Source organism: Mytilus galloprovincialis, chromosome 9 (genome assembly GCF_965363235.1).
Source record: "Mytilus galloprovincialis chromosome 9, xbMytGall1.hap1.1, whole genome shotgun sequence".
Classification (NCBI taxonomy): domain Eukaryota; kingdom Metazoa; phylum Mollusca; class Bivalvia; order Mytilida; family Mytilidae; genus Mytilus; species Mytilus galloprovincialis.
In genome coordinates, this window is record NC_134846.1 from 70137353 (window position 1) to 70157958 (window position 20606).

A 20606-nucleotide genomic window follows, 5' to 3' on the forward strand; every position below is an offset into this window, starting at 1 on the left:
AAAACGAAATGTAGTATATTGATAATAATATCATAAACACGTACATGCATTAGACACGTAACCTCCCACAATACCGGTAACAAATTAAAGCTAACACTATATATTGTAATTTTTTTTATTAAAATTCCATAGCAAATTTTGTCACAGACTTACATTCAGTCATTTGCATTTAAAGAAATAAATTTTCCCAAAAAAACTGTCACTGTGAGTGAAAACGGCTAGGACGTATTCAATCCTCGACAAAGAAAAGAGGTTAATACTAATATTTTCAATTTGATATTCTGTTATACTGTTATATAACCATTTTCTCATTTAAATATAAACATAAACCTTTCTTTACAGTGCTTTCTTTCACGTCCGCGATATGGTCTATAACCAATAATTTATAGAAAAAATATATTGAAAAGCAAAAGAGTAAAAATTGCTTCCTGTGTGACATGAAATTTGTAAAATATATAATGTCTGAAATTACTTCAGACAGGTAAGCAGGAGAAAGAGACAATAAACTTGAACAAGAATCGTAATGAGGATGGGTCCTTCCGCAGGAACAAACGGAAACTCCGAAGTAAAACTGTCTATAACCAATAATTTATAGTAAAAATATATTGAAAAGCAAAAGAGTAAAAATTGCTTCCTGTGTGACATGAAATTTGTAAAATATATAATGTCTGAAATTACTTCAGACAGGTAAGCAGGAGAAAGAGACAATAAACTTGAACAAGAATCGTAATGAGGATGGGTCCTTCCGCAGGAACAAACGGAAACTCCGAAGTAAAACTGTCTATAACCAATAATTTATAGTAAAAATATATTGAAAAGCAAAAGAGTTTAATTGCTTCCTGTGTGACATGAAATTTGTAAAATATATAATGTCTGAAATTACTTCAGACAGGTAAGCAGGAGAAAGAGACAATAAACTTGAACAAGAATCGTAAGGAGGATGGGTCCTTCCGCAGGAACAAAATGATCGAAAATTTAGATTAAAATTTAACACGTTGCTTTTTAGTTAATTTGAATTGAAATAAACATTGTGAATTACGATCTTCCAGCATGAAAAAGTGGCAAGGGAAAAATATAGATCCGCTGATTGAAAATAATGGCTTTACCGCCACTTAAAAAATAAAATAATTAGCCAAAGTGTATATATCATACTGAAGATTTAGACATTTCTGCTAGCATCAATCAATTTTTTCTAAATTGCGCAAAATTTTGGAATTACAGTTATTTATATTTCAGTTGATACTGTTTATATATATGTGTAAATGCTGAGCACTATAAAAAAAATTATTTTTGCATTACATATTTCTTCTCAATTTTCGCAAAACTTTGCAAAAAATTCTAAAGTACGAATAGGAATATTGTTGACATAAATTACCAGGTCCATAATGCTGTTGGCAATTTCCAATCACTGCAACATCTAATTAATATATACATTAAAATCCCTCGAAGACGGTTCCTCAAAATCACATGCAGCTTTTCTATTCAGCACATTGTTAGCTTGATCATTACAGCCCACAAATTCTAGACTGGATACATTTATCTGAACGTCATATAATGTGTGTTCAAAGTCTATGTTGAACAATTTATAACAACACATAGCTGAGTGTGGGATAGAGCAGATTGGTATCCCGAGAAAACATTGTCAACCGTGGCGAAGCCGAATGAAAAAAAAAAAAAAAAAGATAAATAAGTTGGAATTTATATAGATTTGTTTTTAAATATTCACATCTGTCCACTGTTCGCACTTTAATAACGAAACAAAACCAATGATGGGGAAAAAGTAGGGATAATATGCAACACACATTCTAAATATTCTTTTTGTTTGTCTTTTGCCTATAATTCACATTTACTCCACATCTCCTTTCGTGTCATATTAAACACACTACTCAAGTTTGCAAATGACCAGTACTTTTGGATCAAAGTATGTGTTCATGTTTATGTTATAATGGAAACATAATTTTATATATTTTATATGCATGACCTCCTGCAACTATCGGAGGAATAAAAGCAAAATGTTGTGGTCGAATATGTGAACATTAATGTATATCGTCATTCGGAGAATTTATTTTAATGACAGATCTGTTATTGTTTCTGTTCAATAAGTTTATAAAAATATGTCCTTTAACATTGTGTTTTTATTCATTCCAGAAATAAGTTATAAATTCTTAGGACCTCGTATAATCACTGAACAAACAATAAAAGGTAATCAATCCTTTTTTCAGACAGGATAATATGCACTATAGTGCATTTGAATAGCCAAACAAATTATAATGAAGCAGTTGTTGTCTTTACAATTCTGCTGATATAGTCTTGAGGTTGCTTAATCCTATTGGTGACATCATGAATTTTCTCTCTTTTCCCGTCAATAACACCCTTTCAACAGCTGATATATAAAAAAGGAGTTTGGTAACCTCATGAAAATAATATATCAAAAGAAAGGCAAATAATACCGGGGGTACCTTAAAAACATTTGATTTTTATAGAAAAATCTTAGGATTGGTTTAAACTCAACATTAACTATAGTTTGAACTTTCTTATTTTTGGTTCAAATTTGACGTTATGTCTATGTACTTTATGTTGATTCCTTCCCATTTTCAAATGTCTGGAATCTCGGAAATTAGATCAGTGACCAACTTAAATTTTTCAATTTTTCATTATCTTTTTATAATTTCTACGCGCATACAATTTCTTTTAAAAATTGCAGGACAAGCCATTTACTTACCTGTTACCTTTAGGAGGCTCACGGGTATAAGATTTTCAGAAAAAAATTAAAAATTTATTTTTCATGACAAATTTTATTTATTACCGTTAGTAGTTGTTACTTTATCATATGGTACAAAAATCATTCCAAAAAATCAATTCGTGTTGGCCCCAGGTGACTTTTAAAATGTAGATATCATTGAAAAAGCTCCAAATTGTCTCCCTTTGGTGCAAAAATGCCATTTCTTGGCATTAAAATTGAAATACGTTTTCTAATAAGCTGTACATAAACTAAATAATTGTAAAATTTAAGGGATTTCTGAAATTTCTTTCTTTTTTTATTTCGATATTACCGCTATTTCTCCTATTAGTTCAACAGAAAAAAAAACATTAACAAAAATGTATGCTTCTTTCGAATGCAGATTGTGAGCGTAAATGAACGGTGACCCCATTTTTTTATTTCATTTTTCTATTAAGTATAAGATAAAGCTCATTTATAGAAAAATTTAGCGAAATCCTATATTAAATAAAAAATTTGATTTAGACCAGCAGGCCCCCTTAATAGAAAAATAAAAATATGGGGTCACCAGTCATTTAAGCTCACAATCTGCCTTCGAAAGAAGCATGTATTTTTGAAAAGGTACTTTTTTTCTGTTGAATAAATATGAGAAAAAAAGGTAATATTGAAATAAAAAAAGAACTGAATTACAGAAATCGCTTAAATTTTACAACAGTTTAGTTTAAGTACAGTTTATTTGAAATTTAAAAAAAAAAAAATAGGTCACTGATGAGTTAAAAAAGTTATTTCAATTTTAATGCAAAAAAATGCATTTTTTTCACCAAAGGGAGATAATTTGGAGCTTTTTCAATGATATAAACATTTTAAAAGTCATCTGGGGCCAAAACGAATTGATTTTTTTGGTTGATTTATGTACCTTATCAAGAAGTTACAACTAATGGTGTAATAAATAATATTTGTGATGAAAAAAAAAATGTTCCAATTTTTGCTGAATTTTTTGTACCCTCGAGCCTCCTTAAGCATTAAAAAATAACATTCCTCAACTAGGAAACAAAAAATCTAAAATTCATAAAAATTGAAAGGGAGCTCACATCAATAAATATAAACAATTAACCACAGTTTCATGCAAATTGGCGAAAGCCTTTTCCAGTTATTGTCTGAAAACTGGAAAATACCATTTTTTCTAATGAATAAAACCTCATAACTCTGAAATGTAAAATCTAAAATTTATAAAAATCTTAAAGTAGTGCACTTCAATGGTTATAAATAATTCACCAAGTTTCAAGCAAATTGGTAAATGCATTTTTGAGTTACTGTCCGACATGTTAACAACAGACCGATGGACAGATGGACAAGGTATACCATAAATTGTCCTGTAAACAGGCTTATAAAAATCATACAAACTTAGAGAATAATAACAAATTTAATTAAGATCACATTTTAAATCAGCGAAGACTCTAAACATAACTAATTTCATGAAAATAACAGGTTTTATTTTTTTCCTGAGATATTTAACAACCATGTTGAAATAAACTGATTCATGCAACCACATGAATACACAGATTAGAAATTTAGATACGTATAAATATAATTTTTAAAAGTAAACATCAAAAGATCTATATAAATTAATCATTCATCAGCTTTTTATTGTATGATGTTGGAATCCGGTAAAACACAAAATATCCCCGTTTACAGTTCGTATTTTTGACCTTTATAATTTGTCATCAAATAGGCTTCCAGGATTATCTTTTCCGCCTAATGCATAGAACATTATGTGTGATGTTTGAATAAAACAAAAACATGCCAAGAAATCCTAGCTAATAATTCCGGTGGACCTCCTATGGCACCCATTAGTAGATACAGATTTAATTTCCTTAAACAAATTAATTTATGACCTTTATGTATGTGTCGCTTAGAACACGGTCATATACCAAATGGTCAATATTAATCATGCATGTAATTTGCTCTATTGGATATTTGCAGAATTTCAACGGAGGCAATTTCTTGGCATGACAGCCAGTCTAGGCCAATTTATTCTCAGCCAAAGAATAAACTGGGAGTTTCTACAAAACTTTCATAAAATCTTTATTACGTTTACAGTTCTTGTGCACCTCTATTTTACTTTTCGATCCGGACGATTTTGAATCTGGATTTTCGGCAATACAAAATAAATTGGTGGAATTTCAGCGGCGGAATCAGGTGGTGTGGAGGGAAGTTACGCCCCCTTTTCTTTATTGGAAAATACATCACTAGCATTAAATTGTCCCAAATAAAACCTATATTGCTTCTGTTTAAAAATTTACGTAGCTGGATAATGTTCCTTTCAAAAATCCTCATCCCTCTGGTCATTTCACTGATTTCATATTTATTTGGAGTAAATTAACACCCACAATTCTGAAATCCTCAGAAAGCAATAATCTGGTGCCAATCTTTTACGAATAATTCATGCGTTAAATAATGTCCTTGGCAAAGTTGAGAAGGCAATTCCGATTAAAATTTAGTGGATTGAAGTTATTTCTCAGCCTAAAAAATTTTTTTTTGGACAAGTAATGTAATGTTTCTTCAAACCTCCAATTATTTATTCCTGGATCAACTCTCATATATAACTATGGGGCTATGTGTTTTATAAGTTCCATTTGACAACATATCATACCAGGTCAATTATATTCCAAATCAATTATGGATGTGATTTTGTTTCCTGATGTTGATAGTTGTTAGAAAAAAATATATGGGGTTGATTGATTTTCATAAGTAACAATTTTCATGGATATTCAATTTGTTGGTTTACACTAATTCTGCATACAACTCCATAGGAAATGTTTTATATACGTTTTAAATTTGATGTTCACTTTAACCAAAGAAATTTACAGTAATTTGTATTTTCATAGGTTTTAAACTTTTTTTTACATATATGGGTGATTTTAATCCTATAATCTTAGATACACAAAAACAAACAATAGATTTATTCCAACAACCAACATAAAATATAAATTTGTTCTTAAAATTTCATCCTAAATAAATCATTAACAAAAACATATAAAACAATTACACTAGTACTGGAATAATGTCACATCAATTTCTACACTGGTATTTTTATTTTGCCTTTAATAAGACAAATTTCACATGAAAACTCTCTGGATTACTATAAAAATAAACAATTTAAGTCACATCAACAATAAACAAAACAATATTTTTCAAAAAACAACAATTTGTTTCATGTCAGACAGCAGATTCCATAGTTATGTCCAAATTTATATTCTAAAATGATATCTGTAATAAGTCTGGAATTTGGAATAATTTCCACCTTAAAAGTTATCATTTAAAAAAATCTTTCAATCCCCTAGAATTTAGCTCAAATATTAAGATATAAGATTGATAAATTTCATTTATTCTTACCATATAATATACCATAAACCTATGGTATTTTTCAAATTGACTGTTGCTTACCTTTTTTTAGACATATTTAGCATAATATTCAGAATGGAAATTTGTATCCCTCCCTGCCTTAACATTTTTTTTTTAAAGATGAACTGAAGGCCTGTGTTAAAAAGTCATCAAAATATGACAATGACATATTTCTTTGATAATGACTTCAAAAAACCTTCGATACTGTCTAACCATTCAGTGACAATGCACAATTTTTCACTAAGTCATGATACATCATTTATTAAAACTTTATAATCGTTTAGTAAATTTATTTGGCATGATTTAGTGAACCATCAACATTATATGATGCTTACATCAGAAAGAAGATGATCTTTATGTATCTAAAAAATAAGATGTAAAACATATAAAATGGGCTCATTATAAATTAAAACAAATTACATTTGGCATACTTAAAACTTAGCACCATACAATATAATGTTAACATTATTTCTAAGATATTAACTTGGGTTATGTCCCATTGTCCTGAATATAAATGCTGCAATCTTTTCATAGGTCAGGAACATCAAAGCTGCTGTCAAAACTGTCTGTATTAGCTTGGCTTCCATTCCTTTATATAATGCGGATACACCATTATCTCTTCAAAAAAGAATATTGATAATACAAATACGAAACACATATTTCTTGCTAACCCGAATAATTCAGTCGTTATATTCCGCTTACTACATTAACGCCTGAATGCATAGACAATGAAAAATCTTCAATCAACCATTCGGAATTAGCTCGGGATTTACCTATCTCGATAAAATTGAGCTAATTGCTGATTGGTCACCTCTTCTACAGGGCACCAATCAAAATCCAGGATTCGTGAAGAGTTTTTATCGTGTTAGGACTTCAGGCCCTCGCAAGTAGGAGAGATCGATTACGGGGAGGGACTGAATTATTCGGGTTAATTTCTTGCATGAAAATGATACTTCCAAACAGGATCAAGGAAAATAGAGTTTGGAAATGAAAAGGCCAAAATCATTCTAAGTACTAAATTCTCGCTTACTAAATACTTCAGACTCAGCAAAAAGGATCTTGACAGATTGTTTCCTGCTATTTTATAATCCATAATGGTGGAAGACACCCTTATCTAACATTATGGAACAAAAAGATTTATAAGATTCATAAAATCAAACATGAGTTCTACGTCATAGTATTCTGATGAAATACCAAGGCATTGACAAACAGACAGAAATATGTATATGTATACAACACTACCTTAATTGTTGAAAGGAGAATGATGTTAACCTAAATGAACCTTTAAAGTGAAATAAAACAAAAAAACATTTAAATTTCACTGTGGTACTTACTTGACAATATCAACAAGATTCTGAAAAATTCCCTGTTGTTCTGATTTCTTATGACGTCCAGCCTGTAATAAGAAAAACTTGATAGTAATAGGCCATTTGCCAATTCCCGTCATTGACCCTGTAATTAGAGATCCCTTTTTTAGTTGTCTCCCATATGATGGACATTAATTTTTGTTTACAATGGAGAACTAGCAGCAAGAGCAAATTTACCTGTGCGTAATGTGAGTAATCTTTACGGTTTTCAAATCCTTTAATTCTATTAATTTGTTCTTAAGCTCATTACTTTTGATATCAGAAATAATTTTTCATGAAAAATTAGTTAAACTGCTGAAACATCACTTTCAATACATCATGTTTTACATTGGCCAAAGCCAATTTTGTCAGGTATGGAACCAGTCTACAATTGACAAAGGGAAGTAATTTGTTTAAAAAGTGGGTTATAATAGGATCAAATCGGTAATTGGCAAATGGACTATCATGTTTTCATGATCATAGCGAAAAAATGTACCGGGGTAATTATAAGTACTGAATGCTTCTTTTAGTAATTTCATAGGGTTGAAAATGCGTTGACCTTTTCTAACAGTTACAAAAAGTTTTTTACCTGAAATTTTGGGAGGAGAAGAGGGGTGCAGACTAAGTAACAGTGCGAACTATACAAGACCAATTATGGTATATATCATATTTTTTTTCATTCATTAATTTGTTCATAAATAAGCCTGTCAGTTTTCTGGTTTGAAATGTTTTACACTTGTCATTTTCGGGGCCTTTTATATCTGAATATGCAGAATTGGTTTTACTCATTGTTGAAGGCCATAGGATGACCTCTAGTTTTTAATATCTGTGTCATTTTGGTCTCTTGTGGAGAGTTGTCTCATTGGCAATCATACCACATCTTCTAATTTTTATATTTAATTGCTTATAACTTCATTATTTGAACTGTTGCAGATAGTTTTCTCATTGGCCATCATACTAAATTTAGTATATTTATACTTACCCTCAATCTTGACTGAACAACCTGTAGAGGGTATGTTACGACTGTTGCTACTGTCTTTGCTATTGCACCAATGATGAAATAAAGAAAACCACTCAGCTCCTGAAATATATAAATTTCAATCACTGTTAATGAACTGTTCAGTCCTTTGGTTTTGCTTTAAAAACAGTCCCTCACAAATCATATATAACTTTAATTTTTCAAAGAAAAGCTAAAAGTTTAGTTAATTTCAGCTAATGCTTGAGAAAACAAATGAAACTAAATTATTTGAAACTTTTCATTCAAAGTTCGCAATAAAAATTTGAGAAATATGCAAAGCTGCAAAAGCATTATTTTTTCAAGACCTAAATAATAGATTATCATGACATTGCTTCTGGTGTCATTAATTATGTCATGAATTATGTTTGAATAATTTATTTTTTATAGAAGACTATTAGTATTTACAGATAAGTAAACTTTGTTCTAAATTTCCATAGTCCTTTCACAGTATGTAATTTTTAACAAAAAATATAACTGAAGTCTGATTCAGACTTTTAACTACTGTGTACTGTAAACAGGGAAATTTTCGCAGTAAGAAGTGAAACGCGAAAATAAAACGACCGCGAAAATATCAAGTAAAAACTGTTTTAATTACATTTACTTTTTACAAATTGTGACTTGAATGGAGAGTTGCCTCATTGGCACTCATACCACATCTTCTTATATCTATGTATATGAATAGAATATATATAGGACTACTGTATAACACTGATTTCAAAGACAACAAATATATAATTTAAATTATTACTGTACCTCTTACTGGTGTATATATAAAATTTAGTCCTTGTACCTTGATGAGTTTATTTAATGAAAAACAATGTAAAAAGTCATGTCTCAAATCAGTACTTTCACTGAGGCGAACATTACGGATATTATCAATCAGTAATAAAAGTATCACCTAGTTGAATCTACTACAAAGATTGATCAGATCAAAAGATCGATTAATTAGCATTAATCCTGACAGCTTTATTCATTCCTAATTAGGTTAACTTTTCTATTATTGTGTATGTGATTTTACGAGGATTGAAACATACCAAACTTTTAATCTACTTTAACAATAATGAACCGAAAACAAAAGATTTCTGATTGATTTTTAAAACAAAAGATTTCTTATTGATTGTAATACTTGATTTAAGATATATGTAAAGCTGTTCACTTTCCAAATCATTTATGAAAATATTTATCAAGGCCACTGGGAAATAGTGAATTCAAAACGGCGCAAATTTGGATTGTGTATTAAGTAAATCGCAAAATAAAGACAGGGCGAAAATTTCCCGGTTTACAGTATTCATTTATTTTTCGTGGGTTCCAATTTTTGTGGATTGAGGAAAACTTACATCTTGGTGGATATTTAATTTCGTTGTTTTACCAATTTTGTTATAGAAGGCATAAGAAAACTGGTAATTCGTTGAACATTCTAATTCTTGGTTCACCTGTTCTCACAAAATCAACAAACATCGGTTTCCAACGAATGATAATGAATGCACAGTACAAAATGTATTTGAATCCAGGGACTTTCCATACAGGTCCCAGTTGAATCTAAAATTTAAATCTCCTGGTTATTTGCCTATAATTAGGAAAGTTAAAACTAACATTATTACCTTTGTTTTAAGCAGTGATTGAAAGTATCGTTTGACTGCCTCGTAAACCATGAACTGTACTGAAGGATTTGATGCCAGTACAACAGAGGGCAGTGTTCCATTCCATAGGGCTGCAATTCCTTCATGTCTGGCTACTTTTAACAAGGCATCTACAAAAGAAGAATATGTATATTTTGTAGGAACAAACACATAACCAGGAATTTTCTAATAACACTATCGACATATCTTGTATAGATATAAAGAGAAATGATTTTTCTTTTTGTTATTTTCAAATTGTAGACAGTGATGTTCTTTTGACGTGTTTTAAAACTCACCTAGTACGTTATGTCTGTGTCTAGTGACATTTGAATGACTGCAATCTATGTACATAGGTTTCTCTTTTACATTGTTTAAGCATTTTTACATACAGGTCTTTGTTGTAGCTTGGTTTACTATATGGGTTTTTCCTCATTGTTGAAGGTGACATGGTAGTTGTTTACATCATTCTCCTCTGGTCCTTTACTTATATATCAATATGCAGGGCTCAAATCTATAAATGTTTTCAGATCTATGGCAGATTTCTAAATATGACATCACAAATGCCAAAGTTACAAATCATAAACCATTTTTTTTGTTTTCTAAAAATCTATGATAGATTTTGAAACAGAGAAATTTTCCAGGGAAAAACGTTTAAGCTATAACTTCACAATTTTAAAATATTGTCAAATTATGTTGTCATTTTATATTTATGCTGCACCATTATAATCTAGTGATTAATAAAGGCACAGCTGTTCTTTAGTAGCAGATATTTCAGAAGAGTATTTATAATTAATATTAAAGTGTCTATGGCTGGCAAATTATTTTTGACTAGTTGATTAAAACACTGCATAAACAGGTACTATGTACAGAGCAAGAAATGCTTATTTTCCCAGAGACACTTCATTTCACTCCTGAAGTCTGTATTAGTGTATATCATTTTGAAAATCTGCCATAGATTAGGAAATTAGAAAAAAATGACACAGATTTGGATTCTAAAAAAATCTTCCATTGATTAGAATGGCATGACATCATATTTACCAAAGATTTTAAATTGACTTATGTTTTAGAACCCATGAATGTGAATCCTACATATACAAGCTAAATAAAAATTGAAGTATTGCAAGTTTTTGCTCACTAGTTATTTATCAGCTCAATGTTGATGACCTTGATGAAATGCGACAAAACATTTCACTAGAAGTAATCATTGATGCGCAATTTTTTGTTTGTTCACATAATAATGTAAGTGAATTATACAGAAATCATATGACTTTACCTATTAGCCCTCTATACCTGGGTACTTTGGCCTCTTTATGTCCATCTGTATGGAAGTTGGCACCTTGAAGTTTAAGTCTGGTATTAACAACCCATAATGGTGTGGTCACCAACACATTTATCACACCTGAAACAAAAATCATCATAAATGTCTCTTTAAATAATCTTAGCTCACATATTAATAAATAATTCTTATATACATATCTATATATACTTGAATTGGATTGGTCAATTTAAATTTTTCTCTTGGTAAATACACTTCGATAAACCATGTTCCCGAAACTACTTTCGTAATCTACACAATTCATGCGCAATACACACGCTTGCAGGGATCCCAGGATTTGCAGGAAAATTAAGATTAAAAATAAATATATAACAGTTGTTCTATTCTTATGCATATAACAAAAAAATATGCATCAAAGCCTCGAAAATGTATAAATTAAAATTTAAATGAAATTATGCAAAATTTCATGATTGAATTAGCAAATTTACGTCATGTCAAATTAGAAGTTTGTAGATATTGTATTACAGATCATTTCTGCATTATAATGCATTGTATTGTAAAACATAAAAGAACTTTATTGATATATCCACAAATAATCTCATTTTGAATAGAACATATCTTCTAATTTTCTTTTTGTCTATCAGCTCATCAACATAATGACAGTCAATGTTTTTTTTAATGATTTACTCCATAAATATGGAATTAATTTTTATGGAATGAATGTAATATTTTTTCTGCCTATGGCAAAATAAGTTAAAAAAAAAAGTGGTGCACACTTTTAAATGACACGCTACACAAGTAATTCAGTGTGCACCACATTTTTGATGTTATTCTTCATAGACAGAAATAAATTGGGAATGTGTACATGGGGCATATATGATGCCACGCTTGTATAAAATGATATAAAGGACATACCTCAAGAACAGTAATTGTGACGCTATCGAAAATCTGTACTTCTAAGTTTTGTGGTAATAAGCATTGTGTATATTAAGTTTCATAACATTTGGTTGAGGCAAACTAAAATAAGAGAACTGAAGCAAACAATTCAGCATTTTTTTCCATTTATAAAGGGTACAACTCTAATACAGAAAAAGTGATGCCACCAAATTTCATACTTGATCTGTGTTCTGTAGTAGTCAGCATTGTGCATCAGTTTTATTAAGATTGGTTGAGGCAAACTAGAGTTGGAGAACAGAAACCAATCAAAGAGCAGATTGCTCTGAGGGATATGATTGCCATTGTTTTCATTGACACATGTATACATGTAGCTGGATAATATTATTTTCAAAACTAATTCAACTGCACATGTGATCACATGTAAAATGTAATTTACGTAATCTGAATAGTTACAAAATAGCCAATCCCGGTTAAAAGTGTATTAACAATGTACTTAGGCCTATTGTGTTTTTTATTTTTGTACTATCGTTTCAAAGTTTACTTTCCACAGCAGTCACTGAGACTCGGAGTGAGAGAAGTATTTCACTTCGTATCTTATCACCTATTTTCCAACGTTATTTCTAGGAGGAACCCCATTCTTAACTCTTTAAATATTTAATTATAACAATAACCCTCAATAGCAGACATACATAGAAAGGATCCCATGAGTTATAAATTAATCAATTGAGTCGGGAATCCAGAGAAACCATTTAACCTAGTACCCCTTGAAGTCAAGAAAACTATATGCATGCGCATAATTACCCAAACAAACCCTGTAGTAAGAACGTATATTAAACCTAAATGGTTCTCTATTTTTTATGGAAGTACAATATCAAATATCAGTTTAATAACGGTGACATATAAGTAAAACTCCACTTCAGTTCTTATATGACAGAAATAGAATTATTGGAATTCAGAGAACTCTCGCATTCTTATCACAACTGGGGAATTCCCTCTGACGTGTTTCTAAATTTATAAAAACACTAAATATAAATACTGCTTTATTCTGATTTTCCGTGTTGTTAAAAACACGCATTTAAGTCAAGGGAAATATCAAACATGAAGATTATGAAAAGAACATTATAGGAAAGTTGTTTAAGTTCAATCCCTTTGTTTGTTTACCTTTTAAACCAAGACAATCTTAAGAATCTGAGATGGTCCTTAATGTTTAGAATAAAACGGTTGAGGGCATTGTCCTGAGACACTAGTATAAGTCTACAAAGCAATCTTATCCCAAAAAATCTTCAATTTTTCCAATTTTCAAGGGGCATTATTCTAGAACAGTGAAAATGATGCCACCAACATTCAAAGTTGATCTATTTTTTATGGTAATAAGCAATGTATATAAGTTTCATAAAATTAATTGGATCTGTGTTTTTATGTTATTAGCAATATCTGTAAGATTCATAACATTTGGTTGAAGCAAACTAAAGTTTGGAAATGGAAAACAAAAAATTCAGGGATTTTTCCATTTGAAAAGGGTCACAACTCAAGAATGGTAAAATTGACGCCACCTAAATTCAAACTTGATCTGTGTTTTGCGGTATTAAGGATTGTGTATAAGTTTCGTAGTATTTGGTTAAATTTTGGGACGTACATGCATATGGGGGCATAAAAATATTAGTCACTCCTTAAGTAAAACAATTTTCACCAATATTAAAAGTTTCATGTCGTTCAATGTCAAAATGTCATTGATTCCCAACTGATTACCTTGATTGCCTTATGTGTTGAGTGATTTAAAACAGTTAAAAAAAGTCCAGCCAGTTCATTTCTTTTTTGGATTAAAACACTTTTTATAAATATATAAACACAAGTATAATGATTTAATGTCACTTGATATTCAGATGAAAATAAATCTGTAGTCATCGTTATTTACAATCAAGTTAAAATTGGATTTCATGTATAATTACTATCCCAAAACCTTAAGTAGTAGGGTCTATTTGAGAGAAATTTACATAAGCCAATTTGTATTTAAAGGTTGTCTGCCTTCTGAAATATAAAGCTTTATATAACAAGGTTTAGGCTTTGACAGTGATTACCATAATTTGTCCCTCATTCTACATTATTGGTTTAAGATTAGACAAAAGTAGTAATGATTCAATTGCCTTATCTGATAAATATAATGTTTTGGTTTCAAGGTTATGACATCTTCTTCCATGTACTTTAACAAAGTAATTCTTACACAACATACATGTGCATTGACCAATCAAATTAATGAAATAAACAATTTTGTTTTTTGTTGCGCTTTTGATGTACTAATCATGCAAAGTAATTTTTTTGCAACTAGCATGTGTATTGTACTATCAAATCAATAAAATAAATTTTGTTGCATTTTTGATGGTTTTACCTGCTACAAATGCAAAGGTGAGATCTTTTATAGGTGTCTCATTGTCTATGTCACTAAGGTATGTTGTCTTCAATCCATTATAGGTGTAGAAGTAAACAAAGTTTGAACAACACAACGTCACGAGCACAGGAAACAACCCTCTATACAGTGATAGTCTGGAAAATAAATCAGTAATTCTTTTTGTAATAACAAGATGCAATTGTAACATAAACCAGTTCAGGGAACAAATTTTTTCATAGTAATAGTTTGGAAAACAAGATGTGTCAAGTTAGACATTGACAAAAATGTTCCATACTTTAAATCTGTAAAACAGGAAGTAACTACCTGACAGACCTTTACATAGCTTACACTAGAACACACCTTTACATTATTGGTCAGTGAATGAATTGCCTGGTATTTTTCATTTGTATTACCATCTGATGGAGTCGCACATTTATTAGGTAGACCGTTTTCTCAACTTCCAGTAGCCAGTTAGACTCTACCTTAAAGACTTTTACTGTAAGCTGTTGGGTGGGTGTCAAGAGTGGAGCAAAAAAGGTGTATGATTTCTGAGAACTTCATTTTGTTTCTAGCTTTATTGGGGTAGTATGTTAAGTCACTTTTTATTCATTAGTTTCCAAATAAAGGGTGGAGATATTATGATGGAAATGTCTGTCCATAATTAAGATATTTCTCCACTCTAATTGTAAACTCGATGCAGTGGTAAAATCTATATATAATGCATGTAATGTGTCATTTTTTTTTATTTATTGCTTTCACAAATTAATAAATTCAGGTAAGTGTGAAATCCTTGAACTTTTGATGACTTGTCTATAAGAATTATACATCTCAAGTGAAAAATATCTTTAAAAAAATGTTTGAAGTGGTCAAATATGGTGGTTAAAGCAAATTAATACTTGTATGTGAGCTGAAAAGTACTTCATTCAACATAAAACTGTACGAAGGGTGACTGCAGTGCATTGATACATGAATCTCAGACTGACATATGTGCATGAGTTTATTATGGAACTTATATCAATCAAATTTAGTAATTACTGATATTGAACAGCAACTCTCACTTTCATTTATTAGAATGTACAACTAAAATAGATTAGAAAAGCAATTACTTCCTTTTCTTGATTATATTGTCTTCCATTAAAAAATTAAGTCACGCATGCATCTTTTACAATTCTCATTAAATAATATGTATATTTTTCTACCAAAGAAAAGAAAATCAGCAGAGCCAAAACTTCATACAACTTTTCATTTATACATACAAGCCTTCTTCCTTTGCAATTTCTGCCATCACTAGAGGTGAATGCTTTGCTTTTCTTTTGTCATCCACTACAAAAGATTTAAGTATTTTATAGTGTGTCTTTCTATGTTCTGATGCTATACTACTGTTTCAGAAAAGGGAGAAGGTTTGGTACAAATAAAACGTTTGATCCCACTGCAGTTGTTTGCACCTGTCCTAAGTCAGGAATCTGATGTTCAGTGGTTGTCGTCTGTTTATGTGGTTCATAAGTGTTTTTCGTTTCTTGGTTTTTATTATATTAGACCATTGGTTTTTCCGTTTGAATGGTTTTACACTAGTAATTTTTGGGGCCCTTTATAGCTTGCTGTTCAGTGTGAGCCTAGGCTCCATGATGAAGGCCATACCTTGACCTATAATGGTTTACTTTTATAAATTGTGACTTGGATGGAGATTTGTTTCATTGGCACTCATGCCACATCTTCCTATGGCTATATATATATAGTTAACTGACATGTAGAATAAAATGAAACAATTTATCACATGACATAACACTTCATAGGATGGCAGGTAATATTTACTATACATTAACATGTTTTGAAATCCCAATTTTTCCCTATCAACTATTGATCTATAGGAACCACAAAGATGCAACCATAATTCACAAGCCAATTTAGTCAGTAAATTACTTGATCTTTAGGTTATTTTTATACTTAAATTTACAACTAACAGTGTAAGATCTGCATGCACAAAAAAATAAAAGAAGAATTTGTCCTCTGTGGGAACATAGGACACATGTACAGATGCCACCACTTTATCCATTTATATTAAAGGGACATTACTCAAGAATATTGCATTACACTTCACTGAAAAGGAACACATTTGTTATACCTATATATATATAAACCTGAAACTTAAAGTAAGAGGTATAAGAGCCATTGCTTGCCCTCTAAAAATGCAAAAAGGTAAAAGCCAAATTATGTAACTTATTATATTATCTGTAATTTTTAGTATAGAAATATCAGTTGTGATGTTATCAACATGTTGAAATTGCTATGTTAAGTTTGACAAAAAAAGTAATTTAAATAATGGTTTAAAATTAAATATGAGCTAAAGCCTTAACCGAAATATATGTTACCACCATTAACAACTTTGTATAAGACATCTTTTGGCAAAATATCTTTTAGGGTCAGACCTGGCTTATGAGTGAATATTATTGACAAGCTGCAAAAATTGAGGCCTTTTCAGACTTTGAACAATTTTGAATCCCTTATCTAACTATGAAAGGCAAAAAACATAAAAACTGGTATCTGAATGTCTTCAGAACATCTGAAGGTGTACATGTAATTCAATAGATGAATTACAATGAATAATGTGTTTTTGCTCTATAATTCAATAGGCAAAAAAGTGGTGTTACCATAGTCATACCATAAAATGTATATACCTTTTCATTTATTTTGTTTGTTGCTCATGATCATACCTTGTAATCTAGTTCTGGCTGTATCCAATGGATAGAATACAAACATGGCAAATACACTACCCTGAAAACAAACACATTATTACATAAGCTGCTGTGTTACATATTTGTTTTTGTAATTTTTTTTTTTTACATGAATTAAGCGGTTAGTTTCTATTGTTTGAATTGTTTTACATTTGTGATTTGGGGGCCTTCTATAGCCGACTATGCGATATTGGATAGCTCATTGCTGAAGACCGTACAGTGACCTATACCTGTTAATTTCTGTGTCATTTGGTCTCTTTTTGAGAGTTGGCTCATTGGAAATCATACTACATCTTTTTTTATAATACATTATTGTTCTGATAAATGGTAATAAGATTTGACAATTTGTAAGTTAAGGCATTCCGAGGTTCAAGTTGTAAGACAGTTTCACACAAAGCTACATGTAGCTAACAGACCTTTTCCTATTTCACAGGTCACACCTGTCACATATTAGGAACTGTTTTTTTTACAAATACAATGTATATTATTTTGTTATGGATAAAACTTTGCTAAACTTAAACCTTATAAGGACTAAAGAAGAGTCAACTCTAATCTTCAGTGATACAGAAATTTAAGTTCATAAAAAAGCATGATCATCATGATCATATATAAGTTACTTTATGGGTTTTGGTCGAGGTGGGAAATGTACAAATTTAGTAATTCTGAGTGAACCTTTATGAGTGTCAATACTTTCCATCCACAGGATAATGATATGTATTTAAGTTAACCCATACATGTACATGTATGTTTGATGCTTAGCCCTAACAGCAATGTTGACTTGCAAGCAACAATATCATTTGACACACTTTTAAACTAGATACTCTTAGGAGAGTTTGAGAAAGCAACTTTTTGTAGAGTGATATAATGGTATTTGCTTACTTTTTAATGTTAAAAATGTGTTACTCTTGTTGACCCGAGATCAAAATCAGAGTAGACATCATTGAACAATCCATTCTTACTGTCACCTAAAACATAAGCATTGCAATGCATGTTTGTAAAAGATGCATGTATTTGAAAATCATCTGTAACCAATGAACATCTTATACAATTACAAATACTTGATTCAGAAACTGAGAAAGTGCCATGTCCTGAAAAAGTCCACTATTCCACACACATTTACAAACTATAATACATCAACAAGACATGTTTTGTTACTTATTCTTCAAATTGTTCTATTGCCATTATTGGCACAAACACTTACGGCTGCACCTGCTACTGCGTGGACCAGGTTTGGGAATGTGAACAGTTTTTGCAGCAATGTCGCGTTCATGCTGCTCCCTGACTTATCAAACTTAGATAGTGCAGTCATTTGGATTCACATATGACGGAAACTAATTTCCAACCAATGGCATTTGTCAAACAAATAATGATTGATTGATAGTTCAACTTATGTGTCCCATATTTTTTAAGCAGACATAAATGTTCACAGTTTGCAACCCGTATGTGCACTACGTCATTGGTTTTCGGGTTTGATAATCTGCTACATTCGTCCTTTCTGTAGTTTGTCCTATATTTTGCAACATCATTAGATCTTATTCAGACATTTTAATATTGATTATTGAGATTTTGTAACATGAGCAACCCATATTAGGCTTTTTTATATAAATATTTTGTAATATTATTATTATTATTATTTTTATATAGGTCTAATCAGAGACATATAATTATATGTCTCGAGATCTGGTCTAATTAAGGCCCTTTATTTAGATTTGTAAAATTAACAAACTGTTTTTACTGTTTAAAGTAAATTATTGATAAACTTTGAATGGTCGTTTGAACTAAGGAATTAATATACAATTGCTTGTTTGAACCAAGGACTTGTCAATGATAGTAAGACTATACAAATCCTTGTTTGAACTTTCACGTTTCAAATTGTGTATCAGTAATTGAATCCTGCCCTACCGCAATAAACATGTTAAAGCCGACGGTTATTGAATATTAACTCTGATTTGAATTGATCAGAGACATATATACACATGTATATGTGTATATGTCTCTGTATCAAGTTGATTTACAACTTGTAATTTTTTGAACTTTAAAAGCTTTCTGTTATTAAACAAGCTGTTGTTAAACAACTTGGGAGAGAATGACATTTACAACTTTTACAGCTATTAATTTTATACATCGTCCAATTTAACCGACTTTGAAAGTTTCTGCTTCTGAATAATGACTAAATTGCACGTTAGAGAGAAAACTCGGACCGTGAATGTGAATCAAAACCTTACCTATAAAATTCTTTCAAATATTTTATTTGGAAATTTAACTTGATAATTTTATCCGTAGTAGAAATTAGAAACCTAGAAACGATCAGAGTAAACTAATTGATTATTCAAACTTATGGTTAAAGGTTACAGTATCAATATGAGCACATGTAGGGCTTTGAATGTTTAGTTATTTATATTGATTTCAGTCTATTATAGAATTGAACATAACTCATATTGATGTAAAGCCTTTTGGACACTAAATTCTATTGATACTTTTATTTTTGCAATGCACACTGAGGTCGTTCTTTTCTCGAACTCGGTTTACCGTTACTAAATCTGTAGGACGTGTACTGGTTGATGATACATAATTGATATGTACTCTAAGATCAGAACCATGTGATTCTTAAAAAAAATTACTGTCTTTCTGTTCAGGGCTTTAATGTGTGTGCTTCGTGTCAATCTGACGAGTCAAATCATTTTAAACTGATCGTTGCAGATAATTCTTATGTTATGTCGTTACACCAATGTCCCAGGAGAAGTGCTCACGGAAATGGCTAACTCGATCCGCTACTTTTTATGACGTTATTTTATATCTTTTAAGTCATAAATAATAAATTTATTCGTTCAAAAAGATATTATTTTGCAAAACCACATCATGGCAAGAGTTTATATAACAGTACAATGGATAGGCATTGGTTATCACGTTGGTCATATATCCTGATGTTCTGTATATATAGTTTTTTTTTGCGACAAATAGTACCTTGCTATTCTTCGCACATTTTCTTAGTCGATGATTTTTCACCTTGAAGCATTCTGCACGAACGATGAGTGCAGATTCAATTGCTAGTCTCACTTTTGTGGTGTAATTTGTCTCGTTGACAGTTTTGTGCAGTATTTCAGGGTGTGAAATATTTCGCCGTCTCACCCGAAATTTTATTTGGATAGTTTATTATATTTAAAACACCGAAACGTTTTTAAGGAAAGCTTTGATTCGATGCTAAAAG

At 30.6% G+C, this 20606-nt stretch overlaps 1 protein-coding gene across 1 annotated transcript; it reads right to left on the bottom strand.

The window, feature by feature from the left end:
- Nucleotides 1-4123: 4123 nt before the first annotated feature.
- On the bottom strand, nucleotides 4124-18850 carry LOC143045796 (peroxisomal membrane protein PMP34-like). The gene is made up of 9 exons (XM_076218564.1): nucleotides 18600-18850; nucleotides 17378-17438; nucleotides 15923-15989; nucleotides 14667-14821; nucleotides 11381-11506; nucleotides 10090-10238; nucleotides 8453-8551; nucleotides 7459-7520; nucleotides 4124-6742 (listed from the first exon to the last, which is right to left on the bottom strand). Exons 1-9 carry the CDS (start codon nucleotides 18705-18707, stop codon nucleotides 6604-6606), a joined length of 966 nt encoding a protein of 321 aa, XP_076074679.1. The 5' UTR covers nucleotides 18708-18850; the 3' UTR covers nucleotides 4124-6603.
- Between the last annotated feature and the right edge of the window lie 1756 nt (nucleotides 18851-20606).

What these genes read in the sequence shown, in the direction of transcription:
- LOC143045796 (XM_076218564.1), bottom strand. Translation starts at nt 18,707, where the DNA reads ATGACTGCACTATCTAAGTTTGATAAGTCAGGGAGCAGCATGAACGCG. An exon ending in AATCACTGCTTAAAACAAAG is followed by an intron (nt 8,552 to 10,089) that starts GTAATAATGTTA and finishes TATATATTTCAG; the next exon opens with GAGCTGAGTGGTTTTCTTTA. An exon ending in AATCTTGTTGATATTGTCAA is followed by an intron (nt 6,743 to 7,458) that starts GTAAGTACCACA and finishes TCTTTTTTGAAG; the next exon opens with AGATAATGGTGTATCCGCAT.